The following is a 25,860-nucleotide window of genomic DNA, read 5'->3' as shown; positions in this document are numbered from 1 at the left end:
GCATGTTGTGTTACAGTAGTGTATTTGCAGAATTTTCTGTACTCTTCATATGAAACTCACAACTCTAAATGGCTAATCCTCTGCAGAGATCTAAGATCCGTTACTCTGAAGTTTTAAAAAAATATGCATTGGCAGTATGAAACAAAGAACCTTCTCACAAATCGAGCATTGTGTTTTAAATTGTTTTGCTGTAGTGTGTAATGATGTGTATAGTGTTTACATTTTTGAAAGCTTCAAGCTGCTCTTTTGGTGTGAAAGTTTGAGTTTTGAAGTGAGAAGGTGTGGTTGTGCTTATGTAGCTTTAGAAAGGGGTATTGTGTTTAGACATTGGGGAACATGGAGGAAACCTTTGTGAAATGTGTTTTAGCATTTGAGAAAAACTGTAATGCTGCCACTCAACAGTGCATTGTCATTCGCAAGTCATGTTGCAGAATGTTAAACAGACTTGGTTGATCAGCCGCTGTTGGAAGCACAAGATGATCAAAACTGCTCCTGTGTGTGCCTGACGAATCAAAATCAACTATTCCATAGACCAACAATATAATGTCTCCTTGAGATTCAAGCTATTTGAACAAAGAACATTTGACACAAACAGGAAAATTAAAGTAAATAAAGAAAAATCAATACCAACATGGTTAGAATCAATTTTATTGTTGTAGCCCTCACATTCTGCTATACAAAGAAATATAAAAATTACAATGGCTCAGAAATTAAAACATTTGCTAAATTGTTAAGCTCTTTCTGACTGAATTAAGTGAATAAATTAGCTATTAAATTATAAAAGAATCATGTTCTGAGGACACATGGGGGGGTAGGGAGGACGAATAGATTGCGCTAGTCATTATCTAAATGGGGGTGTTAGCATTTGTTCAAGTCTCTGATAGCCATAGATGTACACAGTATTATCTGATTTAAAGATCTAAACCTTACTTGGCTGCCAATTTCTTGTTAAGTTCTGGCACCTGACAACAATGGTGTTTCTCACATTTGGGTGTAATTATACTCAGAATATGAGAAACAAAAAGAAAACCAGAAAAAAAACAGAAAAAAAACAAAGTCAAACAGAACTGTGTACTTCAAAGGTTTTGTGTTGAGAAATGCATATCTATACAACTAGTTGCACAGGGAAGAATCATCTCCAGTAGTAAAACAGCCACAAAGTTTGCAAGGGATTCCAGCACATCAATAGGACCAGCATCTCCAGGGGCATGGTGAGAGCCAATCAGGACATCCGGCCTGCGCTAGCAGAGAATCTGCTTTCAGCACAAACCTTCATAAAAAAGGTCCCACAGCCTTAAGAGATGCTCACCTAAAACCTGTTATGGAAGGAGGAGGTAGGAGCAGAGTGAGTGTGAAAGGAGTCCTGACACACACCTGGTGTAGCACACAGACAGCCCCTTCTATTGAACTTTTTTTTAATGTTTTAAATAAAGTGTTAATCAAGTTTTATATTGTTGTGTCCATTTTATTTTGAACTCAACTGAAGAGACAAAACATACAATATATACCAGCCAAATCTGTTAGAAGCTCATTAAGTAAACTGTTCGAAAACATTATGTATGCATACAATCTATGCATATATCATTTTTTCTATTAGGTTATAGTATACTGTAGTGGACATTATGGACATAATTCACCATACTGTGTTAATGACCTGTAACCCCTTATTTAACTACATGCTGGTGGGTGGTTGGTGTTGTGAGTGATGCTACGATATAACAATGTGTTCCGCACAATGTCAATGTATGCCTGACAGTTTAAAACATCACTGCCAACAAGTTACTGCCTAAATTAGACTTCGGCTGTATCTCATTCCGCCCACTTCTACCCTTCGACCACTTAGTTTTAAGTATATAGTGTAGATAACACAAAGAGTCAGTGCACTGAAGGTACCCGGATGACCCCCTAAAAACGGTAAAAAAGTTCAGTGCGGAACGATGGACCCTACTCGCACTAAACGGACGTCACCTTGACTAAAAAGCGGAAGGGGAGGGACCAAGGACGTCATGGAGGTTTTTCAAATTAGAAAACAATGGCGGACAATTCAACCGAGCCTGTATCGTCGCAGGTCCGGTTGTCTCTGCTTTCATATTTAAATGTAAGCAATGGTGGTAAAACGAGACATTATACTGTTGTCTAATGCATCACTTACATGTCCCTCACTGACTGAAGCCGACAATTATTCGGCGAGTTAATTAGCCTAAAAGTTACAGGTTAATGCTACCTAGCACGTTAAGCCAGCCAGCCACTGGGATGAGCATGTTATACATGTTAACTCTATGGTATTAATGTAAGTGTAGCCCTTAGATACACTGCCTTACATAAGTAACAGCAGAAATAAAAAACGTTTACTGTTGTCTAATGCATTAATTACATGTCATCACTGACTAAAGTCAACAATCATTGGGAGAGTTAACATAACCTTACATGCTAATGCTACCTAGCACGTCAGGTTTGTAACGTTCATTCCACCTGTCTTTTCCTGTATTAGTGTGTTAACAAAAGTGTTCATTTTGGGACAGTACTAATCATCGAAAGTGGGCACTACGGTAGTAAATGGTCAGTGCACATTCACAGTGCACTGACTAATGTAGGCGGAATGAGACATAGCCCTTAAAGAGACCCTATGCAACTTTTTCATAGTCATAAAATCGCTTAGAAATCGTTGTTTTGTTTGACTGACCAGTTTGATCGAAAACAGTAATATTTCCTCCCGCCCCCAGTGTCCCTATCCGCTATTGCAACCTTGCAGTTTGTTCAGGAGACGATCGTTCCCTGTTTATATCTGGAAGGCTGAGACGCATAAAGAACCAGAAGAACCACGGTTGCAATTTATATATTTATATATAGCCTATATATGTATAAATATACACGCTAAAGCTGTCGGGGAAGCTCTGCAGAGAAATATGCAAGCATAAAACGAGCGAAAATGAAAAACGAAACCGAAGCTTAAGATGAAATCGACAATCCTGCATAGTTTCTCTTTAAGTCCAAGTAGCCGGTCATTGTGCTCCTCAAGAGTTAATAAGAGTTAACAACATTACAGTGAGCCATTTAAGACGGAAAAAAGGGTCAAATGATTTTTTGAATAAAAATAAACAATTTACGTTGACTAATTTTCAACATGTACATCAGGTTTCAATTATGACAAGTGAGATTTAGAACACACAGTAGACACATACATGTTTGGCTCCCAGGCTCCATATGACAGGGCAGAGACTGGGTTAGGAGCGAGCGTGCGGAAGTGTGTCCATGTGAACGTTCATCTTCATCTCATTCTCCAGAATCTGCACCAGCTGCTGCATGGAGGGCAGGTGACCCGACTCCAGTTTAGACCAAACTGGCACATCTGTTACAACGGGGAAAAAAATAAGATAAAAACGGGTCAAATATAACAGTGCAACGCTGACACACCAAATACAGGAGGGACAAAAGTCTAAAGTCTTACCATTCAGCGAGATTTCAAATGCACCTGTTGACATAAGCTGATTCTCAATCATATTGCTGAAGAAGAACACCATCATGCAGGCATAAATCTGTTGAAAAGGAAATGGCAAAACGTGGAAAAAAATGTGGAAAAAGAAGAAACCATGTTTTATTTTTATTTTTCTCGCGAGGGAACTTCATTTATGGTTGTGGCACAAGCATACACGCATACATTTCACGCTCTATTAGAAAGATAAATGATGATACCCCTTCCCTTCCAATACAGGGTCCAGACTGTACAGATTTAAGACTACAAACTTCCTAGAAACATGTCTTCCTGGTTGATTGAATGGCTGCCGATTGCTAACGATTCATGTCTGATCATTATTCGGTCATATCTTGGGCCGGTTTCCCGAAAGCATCATAAGTCGTAGAAGAACATCTTCAGATTTGCAGCGGGTTTCCTGAAACCATCGTCTTAACAGCTACTTCTCACTGAGGTCATCAGCAGGACGTACAGGGAAATTACAACTAAGAATATAATTATCCAACTGACTTTCCAATTCTTTATTGCATTTACTTACAATTTAATTACAATGACTTGTAATTCATCAGCTTTTAGAGCGCAAAATATCATATTTCATGCTCATAATGTGATCAAATGGATAAAAATACAATTAGGTTATGAAACGAGACATCTCCACAAAACACTATGGAGGCAGCACACACAGTGGGGCCATAAGAGGTAGCAAAAAACAGGCAGTACATAACAGATGTACCGAGTAGTCTACACCTAGGTAGCCCACCATCAGATACTGTACACACCAATGTAATTGGTGCAGCTCAGCTTCAAGGGCATGGTATTATAGAACTCTGATGTTTGCCTACAAAAAAACTGCCATCTATGACGTCTGGTATCTGCCAATTTTTCCTATGGGAAAATAACATGGGCATTTTTAATTACACTTGTTAAACTCACAGGGACGAAAAAGTCTGAAATGCAGACTTTTTTTTCCTGACAATTTCTCCTCTGCCTTTAAATGGGTACTGTGATCTTCGATATGTTAAGACAGCAAACATTTCTAATTCCTGGCTAACTTGCCATAGGTGGTTAGCTTCAATCAACACCTAGATCTCCTTATATGGGCAAAGATGGCAACTTTGGTGCATTTTGATTTTATAGCTAATACATTTATGGTCATGACTCATGAGTCGCTTTAGATCAGATCATCTGGCAAGTAACACAAACAGCCACACACACACACACACATACACACGGCCACTTAGGACCTCAATCTAGTGGACAGGGAATTTGGTTACCGTGGATATTATATCCTCAAAAGAACAAACCGTTCTCTGCAAGTTGCTAATGAGGCCCTGTGGGTCTCCACATCTGTTGTGCCCTCAACAACTGTAACAACCTTCAACAAAGTGTTAACTACCTTGTTCTCTTGACCCCAAGTCCACACCCCCGGAGTTTCCACACCAAAGGGGGTAAATGGGTCTTTTCCTACTATGATCAGTCCGATCAGGGCTAGCTTGAACACAGAAAGAAAGGAAGCGACGTGTCTAGAGGAGAGGGAGAGAAAAGATTATATTCTATTCAGATCATGCCATCCTCAACCAAGTCAAAACATAAGTGATCACTTATTGAACAATAACGAAGAAAAACAGGGTTCACTGCTTATGTTAATAAAAGCATTATATATCAAGGGCTGTACAAGACTCGTACAACTCACCGGTAAATGGGGTTAGGAAGATAATTTTCTCCCTCGATGCGGATGTCTGGGTAACGCTGGTACAAGGCCTGCGTGTACTCCTCAAACACCCGCTTGTACCCTCAGGAAATACTGTCATGTAAATAGAGAACAATACTGGTAGTATGTAACACTAAGAGAAAATATATTTTAACATTAGATCAATTTGAGAAATATCCTTCATTAACTATCCCTCTAAATGCAAAGCAACATTTGACGCTACCCTTGGTTTTCCACAAGCTTAATCCTCATCTTGACTACACGAAACGTGCTAGACTAACGTTAACATTTCTGTTTGATATGACCACTCATTCCTAATATTAGCGCCACCCCGAATTCTAGACTCATGCAATAGCAGGAACAAATTCACTGTAACCGGGACTTAACTCCGATTTAAAACCATTGAACATTAACTTAAGCTACATTCCCTGCTAATAACGATAGCTGCTACGTTAGCGTTGTCTTAGCAAGCTAATGTCGTTAGGGAAGTGCTGGGCCTCAATTTACATAGAATTTCACAACTTTCAACCCATACACGATAGTAGCTTAAAACAAGTTAACCTCTCATGAGCCCAATAACAGCGTCGGTGTGTAAAAAACATAATTAGTTATCTTATCACCTCGAGCTAACCACTTTGACAAGCTATGGCAGACTAGCCAATGTTAGCAAACTATCGTTAGCTATATTGTAAAAATGTGCACGACTCTTCCGGGATCGTTGATAATGCAAATGAGTGGCGAATTTACCAACTTACCATATTTGGAATTTAAGCAGTGGCCCTGTGGCATACTGCATTTTCATCCTTTTTACGCCATTATCAGCAGACGTTGAATAAAGAGAGAAGGCCCATAAGAAAAGGACCGTGAGAGGTAGCCACCGAGCACTCATTTTGCTTCCTCCCCCATACAAGTCTTCCTATTTCCGTTCACCTTTTTCTCAGTATCTTCGTCTTCTTCTTGCTGAGATTGGCAAACAGCTTTTGATGCATTACCGCCCCCTTCTGAATAGGAGTGTGGGTCTGAATAGTGCAGTGCTTATCTGTTCAATAAAGTAGCCTACTTTAGAGGTGTTAAAGAGACCCTATGCAACTTTTTCATAGTCATAAAATCGCTTAGAAATCGTTGTTTTGCTTGACTGACCAGTTTTATCGAAAACAGTCATATTTCCTCCCGCCTCAGTGTCCCTATCCGCTATTGCAATCTTGCAGTTTGTGCAGGAGGCGATGCTCCTTGTTTACATCTGGAAGTCTGAGACGCGTGGAACAAGAACGCTTGCAATTTATTTATACAGCCTTTATATGGATAAATATACACGCTAAAGCTGTAGGGGAAGCTCTGCAGAGATATGCAAGCATAAAACGAGCGAAAATGAAAAGCGAAAACGAAACCAGAGATGAAATCGTCAATCCTGCATAGTTTCTCTTTAAAGTGTAGGCCTAACTGCACCCTAAAATATGTTTTGAGCTGTTGATTGATTGAAATTACCCATAAGTGGTGAACTACACATTACCAGGGTTAATATTGACAAAAATCGTATTTCCGGAGAAAAGTAACATTTCGTATGATTTTGTATAGGAGATACTCTCCGCGCCAGGTTGAAACCTATGGTTGAAACGTGCCTGCTGACGTATAGTGCGTTCATGCACATCGGACCTTCGGAAATTTCTGACCTCCGATAGCGGAAAAATGACATGAACGCTAGGTCGGGTTGGATTTTTTGCTCGGAGACTAATGCAGAAGTTTTGTGCCCCGAGGTGTCCGACTTGATGTCACTATCATATTCTCCAACCACGACGGCCTCCCTTGCAACAACACAAGAGCTGAATTTCACTGTCATTACGAATAGGCAACGTAATTTGTCACTACATTAACAACACAGATAGAAACACTCGCCCAAGACATTTTCCTTCTTGCTCAACCATACTAAGCAGTTGTAATAACGTATTTATGCGTTTCCTGTATTTATTTTCCGAACTGATCTCATGAACACACTTTTTTCGGAGGTCGGGACTTTTTAAAGGCGGGTCCTTCGAGGTTCCGAGCTGCATGAACGCACTAGTAGTCCTGCACATCTCTGGCTAATCTACGTCACCGGGTCGTTACAAATTAGGAATGAAACGCCCCAACACCTGCTGCCCTGATTAGCCTACCTGTGATAAGCATGTCTGCAGCACCAGAGAATGTCTAATTCGCCCTTTTCACGCTAACGTCAGACACTTTCCGTTTTGAAGCTTTGCGGGGTATCAGTTCATCCGGTGTAGGCAAAAGCTATGGTGATACGGTTAGAGTTTTTGAGGTAAGATTAATATTTCACGTGTATTTATTATCTTCATTTTCCTTGTTATCGTTGGCGATCATTGCCGTCACGTAGCTGCCTTGATTTGAGAGTAAAGTCAGTGGCCTAATCCTTAAAGGGATATTCCGCCATTTTTGGAAATACGCTCATTTTCCACCTCCCCTCGAGCAAAACAATCGATATTTACCTTGTTCCCGTTCATCCAGCCATTCTGTGAGTCTGGCGATACAACTTTTAGCTTCAGCCTAGCATAGATCATTGAATCGGATTAGACCATTAGCTTCTCGCCTGCTAGCTTCATGTTTAAAAGTGACTAAGATTTCTGGTAATTTTCCCATTTAAAACGTGTCTCCTCTCAAGTTAGAATGCAATAAGACCAACTGAAAATGAAACCTGGCGTTTTTCTAGGCTGATTTGACATGGAACACTCTCATCTGGCGTAATAATCAAGGCAACTTACAAACTACTGGCACTACTACTGCTTGTTGTCTATGGGGACTATTTTCAGATGCTGCGTACGATATCACTGCGCCTATGGTACCCCCCCCCCCGGTATTTTTGTTGCGTATTTGTTTTTCTCAGAGTTGGCAACCCTACCGGAAGTAGAAACACGAAATGAGCTGGTGATCAACGCTCTGCTAACTCCCATGGACGGCCATAGATTGCAGATTTTTTTGCGATCCCATAACTTCATGTAACATGTGCCGTTTGTCGCCCTTATAGCTTCTGTGTATTCTATATAGGGTATCGAAGGCAAAACTAATTCACGTCTTCCCCGTATAACGTTGGTTTCCCGTAAAGAAGTATAGTTAGCATGTCGGTTGGAGGGAAGCTAACGTTCGACAGGAGATTCCCCGTAATGTTTGGATAAGAGGCTCATGCAGCCTGCACGAAAACCATGACGGAAAGTCATTCGCAAGATCAGTGAAAAAGCGAGTAGCCTACGGTAGCCTACTGTGAGGGTAAAGCATTACCAAGTAAACATAATAATAATATTAAAAATAGTGGTGGGCCGTTATCGGCGTTAACGTGCTGCGTTATCGTGCAACTCTTATCGGGCGATAAAAAAAATATCGGCGTATCTATTCTCAAAGTTGGGCACTTTCACCTTGATATCTTAGCGCAAACGCCAATGTTTAAAGGGATAATCCGTAGTGAAATGCACTTTAGATCAATTTTTCGGACTATTGGGAGTACATACGTTGAGTTGACACCAAAATCATGTCATTCGGATGTATTTTGAGAAAGTTCGAGCTCACCGTTTTTAGCCAAAACTCGTTAGCCTGGAGGTGACTCCGGAAATGTTAGTAAAGTGTTGTTGAAGCGTTGCGCAGCTGCCGCCGCGACATTTCCGGAAGGTACTGACTCGATTAAATTCATTCTGGACTCTCTATCTGACCACATACAGACGTGGGGATACTTCGGTTTGGCTTTAGGGACCCTCTACTCACTACCACGTAAGTGTAGCGTTGTTTGGAACAGTAGAAGAGGTATAAAAATAGCGTTTTGTAGTGGCGAAAGGACCTGCCCCGGTCACTTCCAGGCTAACGAGTTTTGGCTAAAAACGGTGAACTCGAACTTTCTCAAAATACATCCGAATTACATGATTTTGGTGTCAACTCAACGTATGTACTCCCAATAGTCCGAAAAATTGATCTAAAGTGCATTTCACTCCGGATTATCCCTTTAAGAGTGCGCCTGAAAAGAGTCTAGGTCGCACTGGTGCACCTGACGCTGCTCGGCTGCTTTCTTTCACAAGTTGTAGACTATATGCGTGCAACTTTACCAAACAGTAACCAATGATACATCCTCCAAACATGGACGATAAGCTCAGACCCCTCCCGAATCGGCACCTGATCGCTCATTCCTAGTAGAAGTAACCCCCCTCTCCTTGGCCCGCTTTCTCTTGCTCTCCCTCTCCCTCTCCCTCACTCTCCCGTGCGCGCTCAGGACACTCGCGAGTCGCGACCCGCCCCTCGACATGCACATTTAATCCAAATAAAACATTCACTATCGTGAAAGCAATGATGCATATAGAAGACGTTAGCTAAATTAATATAAATTCCGGTTAGCATCACTGCTGCAGAAAGTTGATTAAAACTCTTACATTCAAGTCACTCTTGCATGAGTTGGATGATAATCTCAATAGCAATGTTTTCCAACTCCAAAACTCGAAAGGAGAAAAAGTATTAGCCCACATTGAAACTTACAGTAAACACACGTGGGGAAACTGAGCAGTCCAACTAGTAAACTATGATGAACTAGCCAACTATGCTAGGCTTTGTTTACATTTTGAGGTTTCAAGCACACAGCTGAATTAAAGAGGCAGAGTTGTAATATGAATAGTAGGCTGCAATATGCATAAAGTGTGCTGTCATGAATATCAGACATTTCAGTATGTAGAATAGGCTTATATAAATAATTTTTTAAGGAAAAAAATCTTTTATTGTGTTTCAAGCTTTTTCTAGACTTTTTGTTGTTAAAAAAACATTATATGAAAGGACAGCAATAAAAAGGTGACCTTTTAGCGTTAAAGGCGATGCAATGAAAAATGTGGGTGCACCTAAATTTTGCACTGGTGCACCTAAAATTAATCTAGATTAATCTAGATTAATTTCAAGATTACAGTGAGATTAATCTAGATTAACAAAATTAATCTATGCCCACCTCTAATTAAAAACGAACGTTAATAACGGATTGACAGTGGTTGGGAAAATCCCATCTACCAGACGAGTTACAGCAATGTACAGGATGGCTAACGTCACGAAATGAGTACGAGTCTGCGCAGTGCGATGGAAAGTAAACGGATTTTTGTTTCAGCCCCCTCCCATTGAGAACAACGGAGTCTGTTTGTCCATTTCTTTTAGGTCTATGGGAGAACGACCACTCGCTAAATAGCCTATTTCCGCATGGTACTGCAACTAGAGGGCGATCGCGAGCAAGTGGAGAATGAATGGAGGTGAATGGAGTTTCTCCTAAATCCACTTTTCTCTGGATATCATTTTTTGTGTAGAAATCGGAATATTGTATGCGAAAGGGGGGTCAAAGAAAAAACACACGGCTGAGTATTAGGTTTTTTAAGTCCCTTAATTGTTCTAAAAAGCCTTTCAAAGGTGTCAATGACGTCATTCATTAGCAGGATGCTAGTGTGTTATGGGCAACAACGACCAAGCCTGTGAGAAACCAAAGGGCCATAAGTAATTGTTCATTCAACTTTCGACCTATAACCCATATTGAGCTTGCAGAAACTAAAATCCAATCTTTGATTTTTTAATGACAATCAGTTGAAACAGACCAATTTAGCCGTCTAGCCCCATAGACCCCCATTGTTTGATCACTTGCTCGTGATCGCCCCTAGTGGAACTTAGTGGTGGGGGAAAAAATCGATTCTGTTCAGTATCGCAATATTTTGTGCATGCAATTATATCGATACTAGTAGCTCAAAGTATCGCAATACTTAATAATAGAATTTAATTATCTATTTTACTTTTATTTGAGTCCCCAAGGGGAATTTCAAGATATTACACTCACAAGGTGGCGCTTGTTGTGGCGGTTTATTGTGCATTCAACGGCAATTTAAAATAAAAATGGCTTCACAATCACAACCTGTTATAGACGACCCTCCATCACATTGAAAGTATGGGTGTACTTCGGTTTTCAACAAAAAGCCAATAGTAAGGACCTTGATATGCACCACGCCATGACAGAGTGAGTTGAACAGTGTTATTTTCCTTATTTTTTGTAATGCCTTTGAATAATATGAGAGACATGAATAGCAATATATCGCAGAATCGAATCGCAATACTTGTTGTATCGCAATATGTTTAGAATCGCAAAAATATCGAATTTTGGCCCAAATATCGCAATAGTATCGAATTGTCATTCTTTTGCCAATTCCCACCCCTAGTGGAACTGCAACAGGAACTGCAGGTACAATGGAGTTAATAGCGAGTGGACCGGCTCTCCATAAATGGGCTCTGGCAGCACTCATTCCCAGATTAACGCAAAATCACCATGGTTGATTGGCTGCTGCAGTTCTGCACTCACTTCCAAATTTCAGAACGTCCCGCCCATTTTGAAAGCCTTTTTCAGAAATGTGATGGGGTGCAGTTATGGGGTGCAGTTACACATTATTGTTAATGAAAAAAAACTATCTATCTGATGTTGCATAATATTGGCGTACCAACTTTTAAAACCTTTTATTTTATCAAACGGTTTATTGTTCATTTGAACTATTCTGGTTCATACATCGTTTTGGACAAAAGCATCTGTTATTGTGGTAGAGTAGCCTAGGCCTAGGCCTAGCCTACTGGAAAACTATAGGCCTACTCAAGTAGAAGTAAAAATGTACTCAAGTAGGCCTAGGGGTCATTCTGTGTCAAATCACCCAATTTCAGCTACATTTGGAAAGTGACCCTCTCCCAAAAAATCTGAAAAAAAAATCACTGTTGAAAAAAATCAGTGAGTGTAGACTAAACCCTTAAATAGGCTAGTATATCTGGATCACTAATGGTTAAAAAACTACAGCCCTTTGAAGCTTCAAGTCATTTTAAGCATTGTGCACAATCCTTTTTGTTCAACTTGCGACATTATTGGTTCTTTTGGTATTTCACACACATCAGTGAAACTATATGAATGGAATGGAATATCTTGTGTAATTTTCCCTCTGCAAAGCTCTGAAAATGGCTATAAATTCATTATGTGAAAAGACATCACCGCTTTTGAAGGCTTCTCATTCGAAAAGTATGTGCCACAAATTCATCAGTTTCCCCCCCACTCATATATGGACTATATGGTCATGACCATGCATAAACCTTGCTTGTAATCATTATCATATTGTCAGTGCATTTTGTTTTAATTGGGCTCGATTTTTAAAAAGCATTTTCGTCTTCTCGTTTCACCATGTGGACCATATATCATTCTGTGAGGATCATCTGTCCCACATTTTGGCATGTTGCTGAGTTTCTTTATTTGAGATATGATTTTTGGAAAATATTCTCTATAAATCCACTGAAGTTGCATTGGATTTGCAGTACCACTTTGCACCACATGATGTGCTCTTTTAATACAATGGAAGTCAATGGAAGTGTAAGAGAGTCACTTGTTTGCTGCATATCCAATCTAAACACACATTTTATGGTTGAATTTCTCCAATTATTGCAACATGAATAACATACTACTCATAAATAAATCTTATTTAGAGAAAATAAACGAATCAAGCAAATTATACACACATAAGACTGATTGGTCATCATACCTGCAGCAAGAGGATTTAGCATAATTGCCATCTTTGTAATCATTGATCATTGTTTCCTTCAGTGCTAATCAAAGAAGACAAGATCACAACGCACACACATTGTTGTGGGACAGAGACCATTGTTTTCCTCAGGTGGTCAATTAAGACATGACATTGTACACTGTAGCCTATTTCCTGCTTCACAGTTTCTCCTATGAAAAGGCAAAAGGTTAGTAGCAAAAGCTACTCAAAAGTTGCTGTATAGTGACATTTTAGTAGCTAATCAAGAGTCCATATGATTGAAAAGAATGTCATCAGCCTGAGAACTGGGATCCTTACAATATGGACATTTGTTTAGTAGGCTATGTGTGTTTTTGTGTGAAAACAAACAAAAACACGGGGTATTCATGGGGAAAAAGGATGACTCATCGGTTAATTCAGTTTCAATCTTTGTTCCAAAAAATCGATCACAAAAGCAAGTGGGACATACTGTACTTCCAGGCACCAGTCTTGTAGAGTCAACCTTCATGAGTGACTTGATGAGTGAGCCTAGAGCTCCTCGAATTCTTGGCATATATTCTGTTTTAAAAGTCCCTCCTATCCCTCCTCCTTTTGTTCTCAAAGGAGCACAATCAAAAGCAAACACACACATACACACATTCATTTATGGTTATGGTTATTGTTATTTTTTTTGTTATTTAGCAGACGCCTTTGTCCAAAGCGACATAGACATAAATAAACATAAAATTAATTTAACAATAAACAATTACAAAAAAAGGGAGAATAACAATATTATCAATAAACAATATAATTTCAGCAGTAATGAGAAATAAACAATGAATATATGGATGGAGAATAGCAATTAAACAATAAGTCTAAATTAAACTATATGGCATTGTATAAGGGTAAATAAGGAGAATAGCAAAAATAAAAACAACAATGTCAAATTCGATCAATGGACTAATTAACAAAAACAATACTATATACAAACCATAACACAGAAACGCTCATATTAAACAAATATGCCTTAAGACCCCTCTGTTGCTGGAACGGAGAGTTGGCAACTCATTCCACCAACATGGAACCACTGATGAAAATAATTTTGGATCTAGTGTTTATGGTTGGTCGAACAGACACTCATCAGAAGACCGCATGTGCGGTCATGACTTTCATGACTTTCAAAAGTAGCGGGATGGAGTAAGTGATGGGAGACAAATTGATCTATTTTTGTGGAGGGAGTGTGCAAGACTATGGTCATATTTTGTACCGCTATATTGTACATCTATTTTTATTTGGATTTGTTCCTTTCCAAGTTTCCATGCAAGGGTACTGCATGCTGCAATGCTCTCTATGGGTGCATCATGATTTATTTTTCTTCCATCAGAAAGGCACCTGCAGTCATTGTAGGGCACCCATCACATTGAAACTGCAACTTCCCTTAATTGATGCAGGAACACTCTTTACTTCACTGCATCACATTTGATCTATTAGAGGAGCACCTACATTAGCACATCGTTTTGCTCTATCATGTTGTACAATATACAGGGATGCATTCCACTGCGTAGAAATCACACCTTTGGAATATCATGCAGGGGCAGCATAGAGGGCACTCAGGCTTTTCCAATAGAAGAACACATGGAACAGTTAAACATCTTATTTTATTTTGAAATCCTGATTTTCTGGATCATAAATCCCAGTCTTTCGAAAAAGGTTTGATCATACACTGTACATTTCATCCAGATCAAAAACAAGATTGGATTGTATGACCCAATCTGATTTAATTATTTTTGACTCTTAATGCAACAGATGAAGACACTGCTACCAAAATGTTTAATGCATTATCAAGACTGTATGGTGAAACCATTTCTGCAGCATCATTGCAAACAGAAGTTGAAGTATCAGCCTCTCAAGTCAATTCTCTTTCTCACTTTATTTTCTAGAATTGTTCTTGAGAGAGTGCTAAGAGGCTTCATTATGGGCTTAAGAGAGGACCAGATCCGACAGAATTTAGGCAACAAGTCAGGAGGAATCCGGATCTTTCCTGATAGGAAAGAGTCCATGGCTGGAAGAGGAACAGAATGAGGCTTGCATATGAGGTGAGTAGGCATGACTTTAACATTCCTAATGACTGGAAACAAGCATTTCAATCTGAGATACTAAAAAATGTTAAAGAAGAAATTACTAAAATTGATAGGGGCACATTCGCACAAGACCCTTTGCTCCAGACCTGAGCTTGTATTGACCATTGGTTCGGTTCATTTTAATAATGTGAATGCAGTCTACCGATAGGGTTACGGACCCGAAACTGGACCAGAGTCTTCCAGAAAAACGTGGTCTGGGGTATGGTTCGCTAGAGCTACAGTGTGGTTTGGAAGCTATTTCAAAACCAGTTTCATAACCAGTTACATACCAGTTACAGTTTTTCTCAGACAGTCGCTTTGGTACATTTCTCAAGTCATCCTTGAGATTTGCTAAACAGCAAGTGCATTCCTCGAAACTATTTGTACAAATACACCATGGATTACCTTCAAAAGCCAGTTTATTGCTCTAAATCCTTAGTCCATCACTCAAAACTAAATATTTGTGTCAATGAACATTTCAGTGCATCAGAATGATAAGTCCTTGTGTCATTGTGTACGGATAAGAAGGTCAAATGCTTCCTATAGTTAGGTATGGTGCAGTGTGGAACTTCAACCACTTCAGGGTCTTATTGGAACGGACCACCTCTGCTGTGGGCTTGTGTGACTGGTGCCCCAGTCATGCGTCCCATGGTGGCTACTAACGCCGACCACACCTGTGCTGGTGCTGACTACCCTCCACTATGCCTTATGCTGCTTTAGCATAGCGCTGTCATGGACTTCTCATGTGTCATGCCGTACAACTCTTCTTCTCCCCTCTCCCTCTGTCTCTCTCAACTCTACCTCCTTCCCTCTCTCCCTGTCCTGTCTTTCAGCTTCCTCTACTTCCCTCTCCCCTCTGCCTTTTCCTTCTATAGTATAATAATTTATATCCCCATTGATATACTTATTAATACCAGCATCATGACTTATAGTAATAACCCACTTTATTTCTCTTCCCTTTCCCCTATGGGCCTACCTCACCTATGTGGTAAACCATTACCAGTCATCAGCCAATTGTGCCTGACCCTTATCACACCTGAGGCGCGTTCAAATTCGCAAACGTTCGAGGTGAACATGTTTTCTTTGAACTGTTAAATTTGAACGATTTGGTGTTAACCTTCCATTCTAACAGTAATTGCATTGTTGCATTCGTCAAACTCACGTCCAGTTCCACTGTATGTTCGCGGCGCACCACCTCCTCAGACTGTTAGCAAACATTCACCAAAAACTCCAGGCTAACGGAATACTGTTTGCGAACGTTGGTGCATAGGTTGGCGGACGCAAGCCTGTGACCGCACCATAAGCCAGCCTACATTTTTGTTTGATCAACAATATTCACATTTACTGTTTTTTACTGTAATTTGTTGACAGACCCTGTCATTGTGATACAATACCTGGTGCAAGGTCGTCATCCTCGTCGCCAATATGTTGTGTAGTGAATAACACACGTTGCTTACTTCACTAACTTTATTAAACTGAGCAAAGGTAACAGCATACAGCCAGTCTTCACATACCACACAGTATCTCTACCTTTCTACTAAGCTAGGTAGCCTCTATTCTATTCTAACGCATGCCTCCACCTAGTGGCATGGAAGGGTAATACACCTATGTCATACTATCATGGAAGGAAATTTTCAAACATGCGAATCCATGCCTTGAAAGATATCGGCGGCTCACCAACGTTTTGTAGAAACGGCGCAGGCTGGCTTATGGTGCGGTCACACGCTTGCGTCCGCCAACGTATGCACCATTTTCATCGTCTGCATATTTCCATAAACGCATACTGATTGGTTTGCAGTGTTCAAAAATTTGCACTGAATTTCATTGGCTGGCGCTTGCGCGCCGCGATCCGTCAAAATTTGAAAATTTCTCAACTTTTTAACGGAGGCAACATATCCAAGGCAATGCATCGGACCCACAATTCAGTGCGGCATCAAGTTAAGTCCAGCCAATGTAAAGTGAATGAGAAAACAACGGATGAACGTTGGCGGACGCCAGCCTGCGCCGTTTCTACAAAACGTTGGTGAGCCGCCGATACCTTTCAAGGCATGGATTCGCACGTTTGAAAATGTCCTTCTGGCTATGTCTGACGAGGGCTTGCCTGAAGCTAGAAAGCGCGCCTTGTTGATTCACTGTTTGGGCACCGAAGGTCAAAGAGTCTTTTACACACTTCCAATTGCCGACCAGTCATATGCAGAGACCTTGAAGTCTATCCGGGATTGTTTTTCACCAATAGTGAATGTCGTGGCTGAACGTTACCGCTTTCGACAACAAGGTCAGCGCACAGGCGAAACTACAGATCAGTTTGTGGCTGCTTTGAGGGAGCTAGTTGCAACATGCCAGTTTGGAGCAATGGAAGAGGAAATGATACGGGACCAGATTGTCAAAGACTAATTCAACATGCATTAGAAAGCGCTTGCTGCTGGAGGTACCATTGACTCTATCTAAAACTTTAACATTAGCACGTCAGATTGAAACTGCTGTGACGGAGGCTAAGGCTATGTGCACAGACAGAGCCGATGGGGCGGTACATGCAGTTCAAGCAGACAGTTCGCAGCAGCATGGCAAGTTCAGGAAAGGGAAAAGTCAACTGCCTCCATATTCTGAAAAAGTACAAGGGAAAACATGCTACAGATGTGGTTCTGCTCAACACAGCTAATTTCGAGGGGTGTCCTGCTAAAGAAGCACTCTGCAGTGCCTGCAAAAAGAAAAGACATTTTGCAAAAGTATGCATGCAGGGGAAGCAAACATGTTCAGGAGATCGCTGTGCCTGAGGTAACCATTTTGAATGTGAGTGTAGGAAATGCTTGCAATATCATGTGCACCGTTAAAGTGAATACACCAGGGTGGAGAGCCAGGACATTGATTTAATGCTAGATAGGCTCAGCAGTGTCCATAGAGACAGTGTACACAAAGCTCTTCACTACAGCTGTACCTGAAAAGCCTGCTTATAGACTTAAAGACTATATGGGGGTAATGCTATCTCTGTGCTGGGTTGCCTGAAAGCGACTGTGACTTTCGGTGGAAATAGTACTGTCGCAGATCTCTACATTGCAAAACGCGGATCTGCCGTGCTAATAACACACACTTCTTAGCAACATGAACACTTCACCAAGCAATAGGCCTATTTAAGGTACACAACACACACACACACACACACACGATCCAACATTTCAGTAATTCAACAAATTTGCTTCACAGATGCAAGATGTGTAAACCTCTAATGAAATCATGTGTTAACAGTAACACATGTTGTGTGTTATCACACTTCTAACACAGTTTGTGTCATTTATGTTGAATTTGTGTAAAATTCTTGGGTATGTTCAACACAATCATGTGTTAAATTACTGTCCAATCACATCTCTTCCTGACACGACCGTTAGTTCGTTGCCTCTCTAATAGAGCTCCCCAGTCCCGCCCACAGCCTTGTCCGGAAGTAAAAATCCAATACAATTTCTCCATTGACAATTGGAGAATAAGCCATAACATCGTAACCGTCCATGGTAGACTTAAAACCAGCTACGATGTGACTAAGCGATTATACCTGCTCATATAGATGTCAAAAGTTAATGGGGGCATCAACCTTGTTTTGAGAAAACAATGCTTTATTCACGATTTAACGAGAGAGTACTACACTACCCGACACCCTAACGTGTAAAACTGGTGAAAGCAGAGCCTTTGATTGGTAGAGATCGCCGTTGCCATGGCAATGCCAAACAAACTGTACTCAGCTTTTCCCGCGCCTATCGTCCAGCTTCGTCTCGCTGGAACTTCCAAACTTAAAATGGCTGCAGGGCTGATCAGGACCGATGTGTGGTCTTCCGAAAAATAACGGTTTTCTCATCTTGAAGGTTGAATTTACTCAATGGAAACGGTAGGAAGTAATCATCTTCTTTTCTCAGATCAATATGGAACCATGTTAAACTATCTTTAGGCTGCAAATGTTGGAAATGTGTGTACGTTTGCAAAGCATCCTGGGATTTGAGTTTTCTATCTCGGAATTTAAGATATGTACACAGTCTTGTACCTTTCGCTTTTTTTACATTTTCTGTTCATTTTTTCACTCGAAATTATAAGTTATATGCTTATGAGTCACATCGTAGCTGGTTAGCCAAAGGCATGGTCTAAAACTCTTTCAATCCGGATTTTTCCAGAAGTCAATGGGAGAAATGAATGGGAAATTTACTTCCGGACTATCACGTCTCTCGGAGGAGGGGCGGGACTGGGGAGCTCTATTTCTATGCTGCAGTACTGGCTGTCCACTGCTTCGCTGCTCTACTTGCCTTGAAAGGTTTGCTAAAGAAGCCACATTTTTCAAATGGAAGGTGGATATGTGCATGAGGTAAGTTACTGTCTTGAGATATGTCATATAATTTGCCATTTAAAAAAAATAAACCTTCATGAATGTTATAATAAGCTTGGGCAAATGAAGCCACACGTCAGCGAAGTCTATAGCTGCTAACGGGCTAGCGAACTTTATAACAAGCCCCTTTTGTCAAGGGATACTGAGGTAAAGTCATAATATTGCATATCGATGTTGTTTTGCAAAGAGGGTCAGGTTACTTGCAGTCTTCGTGTCACTCCAGCAAATAAGATACATCGACAACCTTAATTTCAACATCAGAAACATTAGCATGCTAGTGTTAGCTCCCTGTAACTATAGGTGAAGCCCATAGACAGTAAAAGATAGGGTGAAGCCATTGCAACGGTAGTCTTTTAGCTAGCTCGATTGCTAATTGCTGCGCTGGAAATGTGACATCTGCTAGCTGACACCCTTCATTTACAGCAGTGGTTCTCAACCTTTTTTGGACAAACGCCCCCTAACCTCTTGATGATCATCTTAAAGCCCCCCCCCCCCCCCCCCCCCCCCCCCCCCCCACCAAAAAAAAAAAAAAAAAAAAATCACTAGGGCTAAATATTAGGCTAGGCTACAGGCAAAAAAGTGTCGCTGATACCAGAGTTTTGGTTTAAAAAAAACTGAAACAGAAGTTTATGAGTAGGCTTATGAAACCTATGTTGTAGAAAAGGAATTAACTATCAAATTATCATTATGATCATCCTTATCACAATTATTGTTATGCTATTTTGTACATGCACTTCAAAACAATCAACATTGCTAACATTGTTCACAAAATGTTGGTGAAAACAGGATCAGTGGACTGCTTTACTAATGTAAAATATAATTACAAGTTTCGTTGCTTTTGCATGGTTGCATAATGATTGCATGGAAAAATAGCCTACTTCTCAAAACAACAGCAATTATGGGTGCCATTGTTTTTGGGTGTTTACCTCATGCAAGCATCATACACTGGTAGCAGGCAAATGGGAAAAATGGACATGTTTTTTTTAATAACCGTATTTTTTCAATGTAAGGATTCAGGAAACACAACACCAACTTTGTGTATGGTAAATGACCGAGCAGATAGGCATAAATCACTGATTTTGAGTTAAACAGGAAGATATGCTTCAATAGCCTTTGGCCATGTTGTATTCAAATTTGGCAAAACAATACTCGACTGTATTATAGTCTCTGCTATGTTTTTATGGACGTTGGAAGAATCCCCGTCGTTTTGTTGTTACATAGCCTTCCAACCGGTTGCAGCGGAGCTTTGCTACCAACGTTAGTTTCAGTTTCTCTCGCATAAACGCGCACATGCATGCATTGAATGCACGCTCACACTACTTAATTGCATGCCTGTATGTTTGAAGACGCCAAACTAGTGAGTATTTCCTGATTGCAGAAAAGTTTCTTTTCTTTTTCTGTCGGTCCGCGATGGCTTGATCAGTTGCAAATCAGACGAAGCGCCGGGAATAATTTCACTATGTGGCTCCGTAGGCCTGCAGTGTTCACGTCGCGGACCGGCGCCAGTCTGCGGCCCATAGTTTGAGAACTAGCATGTAGCATTGACATCAATTCAATCATTTGCAAGACATCGTTTTAATCCAAATTCAAATGTACACTGTATGTGTAGTCACTGTCAGAGGCTTAAAAGTTGAGATGAATAACAGTGATTCACGCCCCCCATTTGTGCCCGAGCGCCCCCCTCTATGCTGCCTCGTCCACACCGCCCCCCAACAATGTCCGAACGCCCCCTGGGGGGCGGTACCGCCCCCGTTGAGAAACCAAGATTTTACAGCAACTGTGCTAAGCTAAAGCTAAAAACGCTAACCGTTTTTTTCCCCCTAACTCTGGGGGTGACCGAGAGTTTGTTACTGTCATTTCGGTCATTTCTCATTCGTGTCTGTCACGTAATTTAGGACTTGGTAGGCTTTAACTAATTAGGTTAACCCCTCTCTTTTTTTGTCACACGATGTTAGTCACTAGTCAAAGTGTCCTGAGCAGCGCGACTTAACCATAAGTAGCTGCTATAGACTAATAAACAACAAAACTCGAGAGCTCAGTAGCATGGACGTTATGTTTAATTTACTTTCTAAGTACATATTATCTATCTCAAATTATGCCTACTATGCCTACTGTGAGTAACATACTGTTGAGAGATATGTTCTCCACTCCTAAGAAATTAGTTTAAGTTCCAGAAAAAGGCAATTCACTTTTGTGTTAAACCATTGAAAACTGAATGCCGTGTGTGCATTGATAAATCATGTAACTGGGATGTAATGTAGAAATGTTAATTATTTGTATGCTTTGTTACAGCTGTAGCTAAATGGATCCCCCAAAATTGCTTGTCACCATATTCCATTGACACAGACAGCGATGAACACATGGACAAGTTTCAAGTTTTTTTTAAGTTCTGTGGCTCATCAGTATTGGTATGTATGGTTTATTTATTTAGGCCTATATATTATTATGTACATTAGTGTTGAATTTGCATTATCAATAATATGCATGAACTAATTTACTTGCTTTAAAGTGCCATGAGACAATACTACTCTAAACGTATGCACTCAATGTTTCAGGCCGAACAATCGGATGTATATGTGGCTGCAACGGCAACTCAACTTACGGTATGTACATCAAGGCTTAGATGTCATGTTGGCATTTTAAACAAAGATTTTGAATTAAAAATATAATTAACTAATCCAGAATGGGCATAAATAAAGGATTGATTACCAACATTCATAAACGCTTGAACAACAAATACTTAAAACCACTACAATGAATGAATAGTGAGCATTGATATGTCCTTGTTACCCATATACCCATCCTTATTACCCTGTAAGAACCAGTGTATCCTTTTGAAGGTTGTACAACAAAATGTAGCTGATCCAAGTAGTTAACAGGTAGGTGTTAGACTAACAATGCATCTATATAAAGCATATGTTCAGCAGCATTTCAGCTATATCAAATATGCACTAAATGTCTTGTCTATTAAAGTGTTTTTTGTTTTGTGTGCTTGTTTGTTTCCTCTGCAGCAGGGTCCAATTGACGTTGAAAAGCTTAAAGCTCTCCTTGAGAGGAAAGGTGCAAGAGTTCTGGCCGATTATGAAGCTTCTGGAATGCTCTCAGAGACGTCAAGAAAGCTCCTTGTTAAAATTGGTGTCAGTGATTTGATTGAGAGAAATGGATTGTAAGTTAATGTACCATTTTTCATTAACATCTCTTTGGTTACTGTTTTGTAGTCTTAATGCCCTGTTACATTATAATTAATACACATAATTGTACTTATTTAAATTATCAGTTATCCAGCAACTGATGACAAAACCAGTTTGGCGAGGTGTGTGGTTACGCTTTTCCCGTCACTGAGAGTCAGGATGGAAGATGAGAATGAAGGCTTTGTAAGTAGCCCTTTCCCTTTCTTTTTCACAGATCTACACATTTTGTTCATGATTTATAAAAACTATTTAAAAACACAATTGTTTTTTTTTTCGGTGATCCAGGAGCATAATATATCTATCACACATCAGCGTTTCAATACAATTTCATTAAATCGTGTAGCATTAGACGGCCTGCATCTAGACTCTTTTTGCACTAATTATGCATTGGCCTGTGGCAACTTTGCATACAAAAGATTGTATGTGGCCCGCAAACAAAAGTTGCTGTGTAGGATAATAATGTGCATATGAATGCTTAACTATCAATTTGTCTAATTCCTTTTTTTTCTCACCCCACCCCCATCCCCCAGATTGGAACCAGTATTTCCAGCCTTCTGGACAACCAAAATCCTCCTGCACGCCAGCCCAACCTTGTGTGTATTGGTCAACCCAACACCACTGCTCAATACATCATCATTGCTGAAAACGACAAAGTTGCCATCCCACTGCAGGATAATGGTTTGACCTACGCCATCGACAAGTTTTTTAAAATGTTTTATATTTGCAATACGGTATATCCTGCCCAAATCACATCTGTGTTTCACTTCTTTGAGAGTGTTTACGAAGTGCCCCTCTCTAGTGGGAAGAGAGCTAAAGTTGTGGAGCTCATTTCAAAGCTCCAGGCTATGCAGTAACAAATACATATGTGTACATTTGTCCCAAGTGTAGAATTTTTTTTTTTTTTTAAATGACCTGTCTATTTTGTTTTTGAGGTCATTCATATTTTCCTAGAATATTTCAAATGTTTTTTTTTTCTCTCAGTAACATGCATTTCAGTCCAACGGACAAGAGACTTAAAGTAATTAACATTAAAGATTGTCTGATAACATAAGTCCATGATATACTGTAAGATTTGTTGTATATTAAATGTAATGAAATATTTTTAATATCATTAATAAAACAAATTAATATCATACTATGAGTTTTTGGTTCACTGACCAGTTTAGAATAAAATGAATAAAAAAATAAATAATAAATAAATGAAACCTTAAATGAAACCTTACTAACACAAACTGTGTTGTCTTTAACACACTAATGTGTTAAATATTTTAACACAGTCACTGTGTAAAATGGTTTAACACATTTATTAACACAACCTGTGTTGTCCTTATATAAACACGCAGATGTGTTAAAGATGTGTCGTTTCCAACACATCTTTTTTGAGAGTGTATGTATCCATTTCCATCAATGTGCATTAAACAGTAATAACATTATGTATAAGATTCTGTTGTGACACCTGGATTAATCAGTGAGTGAAACTGACTTGATACATTTTTTTAATGCAGGTGAGTTTGTAGCGAGCTACAGGTAGACCTAAATTGGCCCCGGCCTATAAAAGCAGTAGCCTTTAGGGTTTAGTTCTCAACTCAGAACCATGGCATGTCCATTTGTTGAAGATGTGGTCGATGAAGGTGCACAGATTTTACGGAGAGCATTCATTCCACCGGCTCCAAGACTCTTCAGAGATCGAAATGATCCACTGGCCTTCTCGGATGAGTCTTTGAGGGAGAGATACAAGTTTGGCAGGCCCAGTATTGTCTATATATGTACTCTTCTGGAGCCACACATTAGCAAGTCAACTCGTCACAGCAAAGCCCTAACAACTGTTCAGCCAGTGTGCATAGCTCTGCGTTTTTTTGCTTCTGGCACATTTCTTTACACCATTGGCGATGCAGAAGGTCTCTCAAAAGCAACAGTGTGCAGGGAAATCCGAAAGGTGTGTCTTGCAATAAAGGGGTACCTTAACATATACATAACTTTCCCTGGTCACCTGAGAGAACAGCTGAAAAGAGGCATTTCATTCAATTGCAGTTATTCATATGGTAGGCCCTTTTAAAAAATAACTTTAATGTTTGTGCAGTTGATGTTGCATAATTAAAAGATATTTCTGGGACGCTGCTATTATGGAAAACTACAAAATCATGAAAGTGCATTTGAAATTGTGGTCTTCCAATCATTGGTCCACTCTTACTGTTGACAGATGATCTGTGATGCAGATTGCCGTATAACAAATATTGAGGCAAAATGGCCAGGCTCCGCCCATGATTCCCGCATTTTCAGAGCATCCACCTTGTCTCATAGGTTGGCACAAGGTAAGGGATATTGTTAAGATGAAGTCTCACCTTATTTTAGTGAAACTTATGCATTCAATGTTTTTTTTAATTTTTATTTTTTCTTAAATTCTGTAGGGGAGTTCAATGGCGTTCTATTGGGAGACAGAGGCTATCCCTGTTTGCCACATTTGCTGACCCCATATTCAGACCCGGCTACAGCTGCAGAGAGGGCCTTCAATTATGCACACGCCAAAACTAGGGCCTGAATTGAGATGACCTTTGGCCAACTAGAATCTACATTCCAGTGCCTCAGAAGTCTGTGTGTGGCCCCAAACAGGGCCTGCGACATTTGTGTTGCCTGTGCAGTCTTGCACAATATTGCATCTCTGCACAAGGAACAGATGCCCCCAGTGGAAATGGAGGACAAATTGACCCTGAAGCCCTTGAGGCTGTAGATGGAAGGCATGTGCGAGATGTGTATCGTGACACTTATTTTAGTTAAGCCATTTACACATTTTCCGTCACCATTGGGGTTTTTTTTCAGGGTTCAAAACAAAGAGGGAGAGTTGGTTTCATTTTTATTATTATTTATTAGCCTTCATCAAGCTGTGAAAAAGAAATCAAAAATTGAATTCCCTCCCCCAAAAAAAGAAATAAAGTGCACTTGTAATTTTGAACTTACATCTCTCTGCAGTTTTCTTATCTCCAACTTCACCTTCTTCATTTTCAATTTATGATACTCCATTTTTAGCATGAGGTGGTCTTGTAGATGGAACGCACATTCTGTAGAAGTAGAAGAAAACAGTCAAGAGTTGTAGATCATGGTATCAGAAGGTCCAAACATGAAAGTAGCAACTCACTTCATTTCTGCTGGAAGTGGCCAGTGGCACATTCTGCAGGGAGGAAAAAAGAAAATGCACTTTTTGCACTTTCAAATGCAATTGAAACACACACACACACACACACACACACACACACACACACACACACACACACACACACACACACACTGACACACCTCCTGACCTCTCCTCATCAGAGGACCTTGTGCCTGCTTCCTGCAGACATAGTGGTGAAACCTTTCAAATTTAATCGAGTCCGTACCTTTCCGGAAATGTTAGTAAAGTGTTGCTAAAGCGTTGCCAGCTGCAGCAGCGACATTTCCGGAAAGGTACTGACTCGATTAAATTCATTCTGG

At 40.1% G+C, this 25,860-nt stretch overlaps 2 protein-coding genes across 5 annotated transcripts; one reads left to right on the top strand and one right to left on the bottom strand.

Annotated features, from left to right (window-relative positions):
• Positions 1-632: 632 nt before the first annotated feature.
• Positions 633-6,116, bottom strand: selenot1a (selenoprotein T, 1a). The gene is made up of 6 exons (XM_062518064.1): positions 5,939-6,116; positions 5,166-5,276; positions 4,869-4,995; positions 3,449-3,536; positions 3,183-3,349; positions 633-1,316 (listed from the first exon to the last, which is right to left on the bottom strand). The coding sequence occupies exons 1-5, from the start codon at positions 6,070-6,072 to the stop codon at positions 3,225-3,227; spliced, it is 585 nt and encodes a 194-aa protein (XP_062374048.1). The 5' UTR covers positions 6,073-6,116; the 3' UTR covers positions 633-1,316; positions 3,183-3,224.
• Positions 6,117-19,099: 12,983 nt separating this feature from the next.
• Positions 19,100-23,503, top strand: LOC134100526 (uncharacterized). Of its 4 annotated transcripts, none has more exons than XM_062553782.1 (6): positions 19,100-19,177; positions 21,491-21,606; positions 21,754-21,801; positions 22,210-22,364; positions 22,476-22,572; positions 22,920-23,503. In XM_062553782.1, the coding sequence occupies exons 2-6, from the start codon at positions 21,559-21,561 to the stop codon at positions 23,241-23,243; spliced, it is 672 nt and encodes a 223-aa protein (XP_062409766.1). In that variant the 5' UTR covers positions 19,100-19,177; positions 21,491-21,558; the 3' UTR covers positions 23,244-23,503. The 4 variants fall into 4 exon arrangements, with proteins under 4 accessions (XP_062409766.1, XP_062409750.1, XP_062409742.1 ...); XM_062553766.1 differs by lacking the exon at positions 19,100-19,177 and adding an exon at positions 20,226-20,555; XM_062553758.1 differs by lacking the exon at positions 19,100-19,177 and adding an exon at positions 20,966-21,311.
• Positions 23,504-25,860: the final 2,357 nt, after the last annotated feature.

Source organism: Sardina pilchardus, chromosome 2, assembly GCF_963854185.1.
Source record: "Sardina pilchardus chromosome 2, fSarPil1.1, whole genome shotgun sequence".
Classification (NCBI taxonomy): Eukaryota; Metazoa; Chordata; class Actinopteri; order Clupeiformes; family Clupeidae; genus Sardina; species Sardina pilchardus.
This window is presented reverse-complemented; position numbering and strand designations above follow the sequence as displayed.

What these genes read in the sequence shown, in the direction of transcription:
- LOC134100526 (XM_062553758.1), top strand. Translation starts at nt 21,242, where the DNA reads ATGGACGTTATGTTTAATTTACTTTCTAAGTACATATTATCTATCTCA. An exon ending in TTATGCCTACTATGCCTACT is followed by an intron (nt 21,312 to 21,490) that starts GTGAGTAACATA and finishes GCTTTGTTACAG; the next exon opens with CTGTAGCTAAATGGATCCCC. An exon ending in TTGATTGAGAGAAATGGATT is followed by an intron (nt 22,365 to 22,475) that starts GTAAGTTAATGT and finishes TTAAATTATCAG; the next exon opens with TTATCCAGCAACTGATGACA.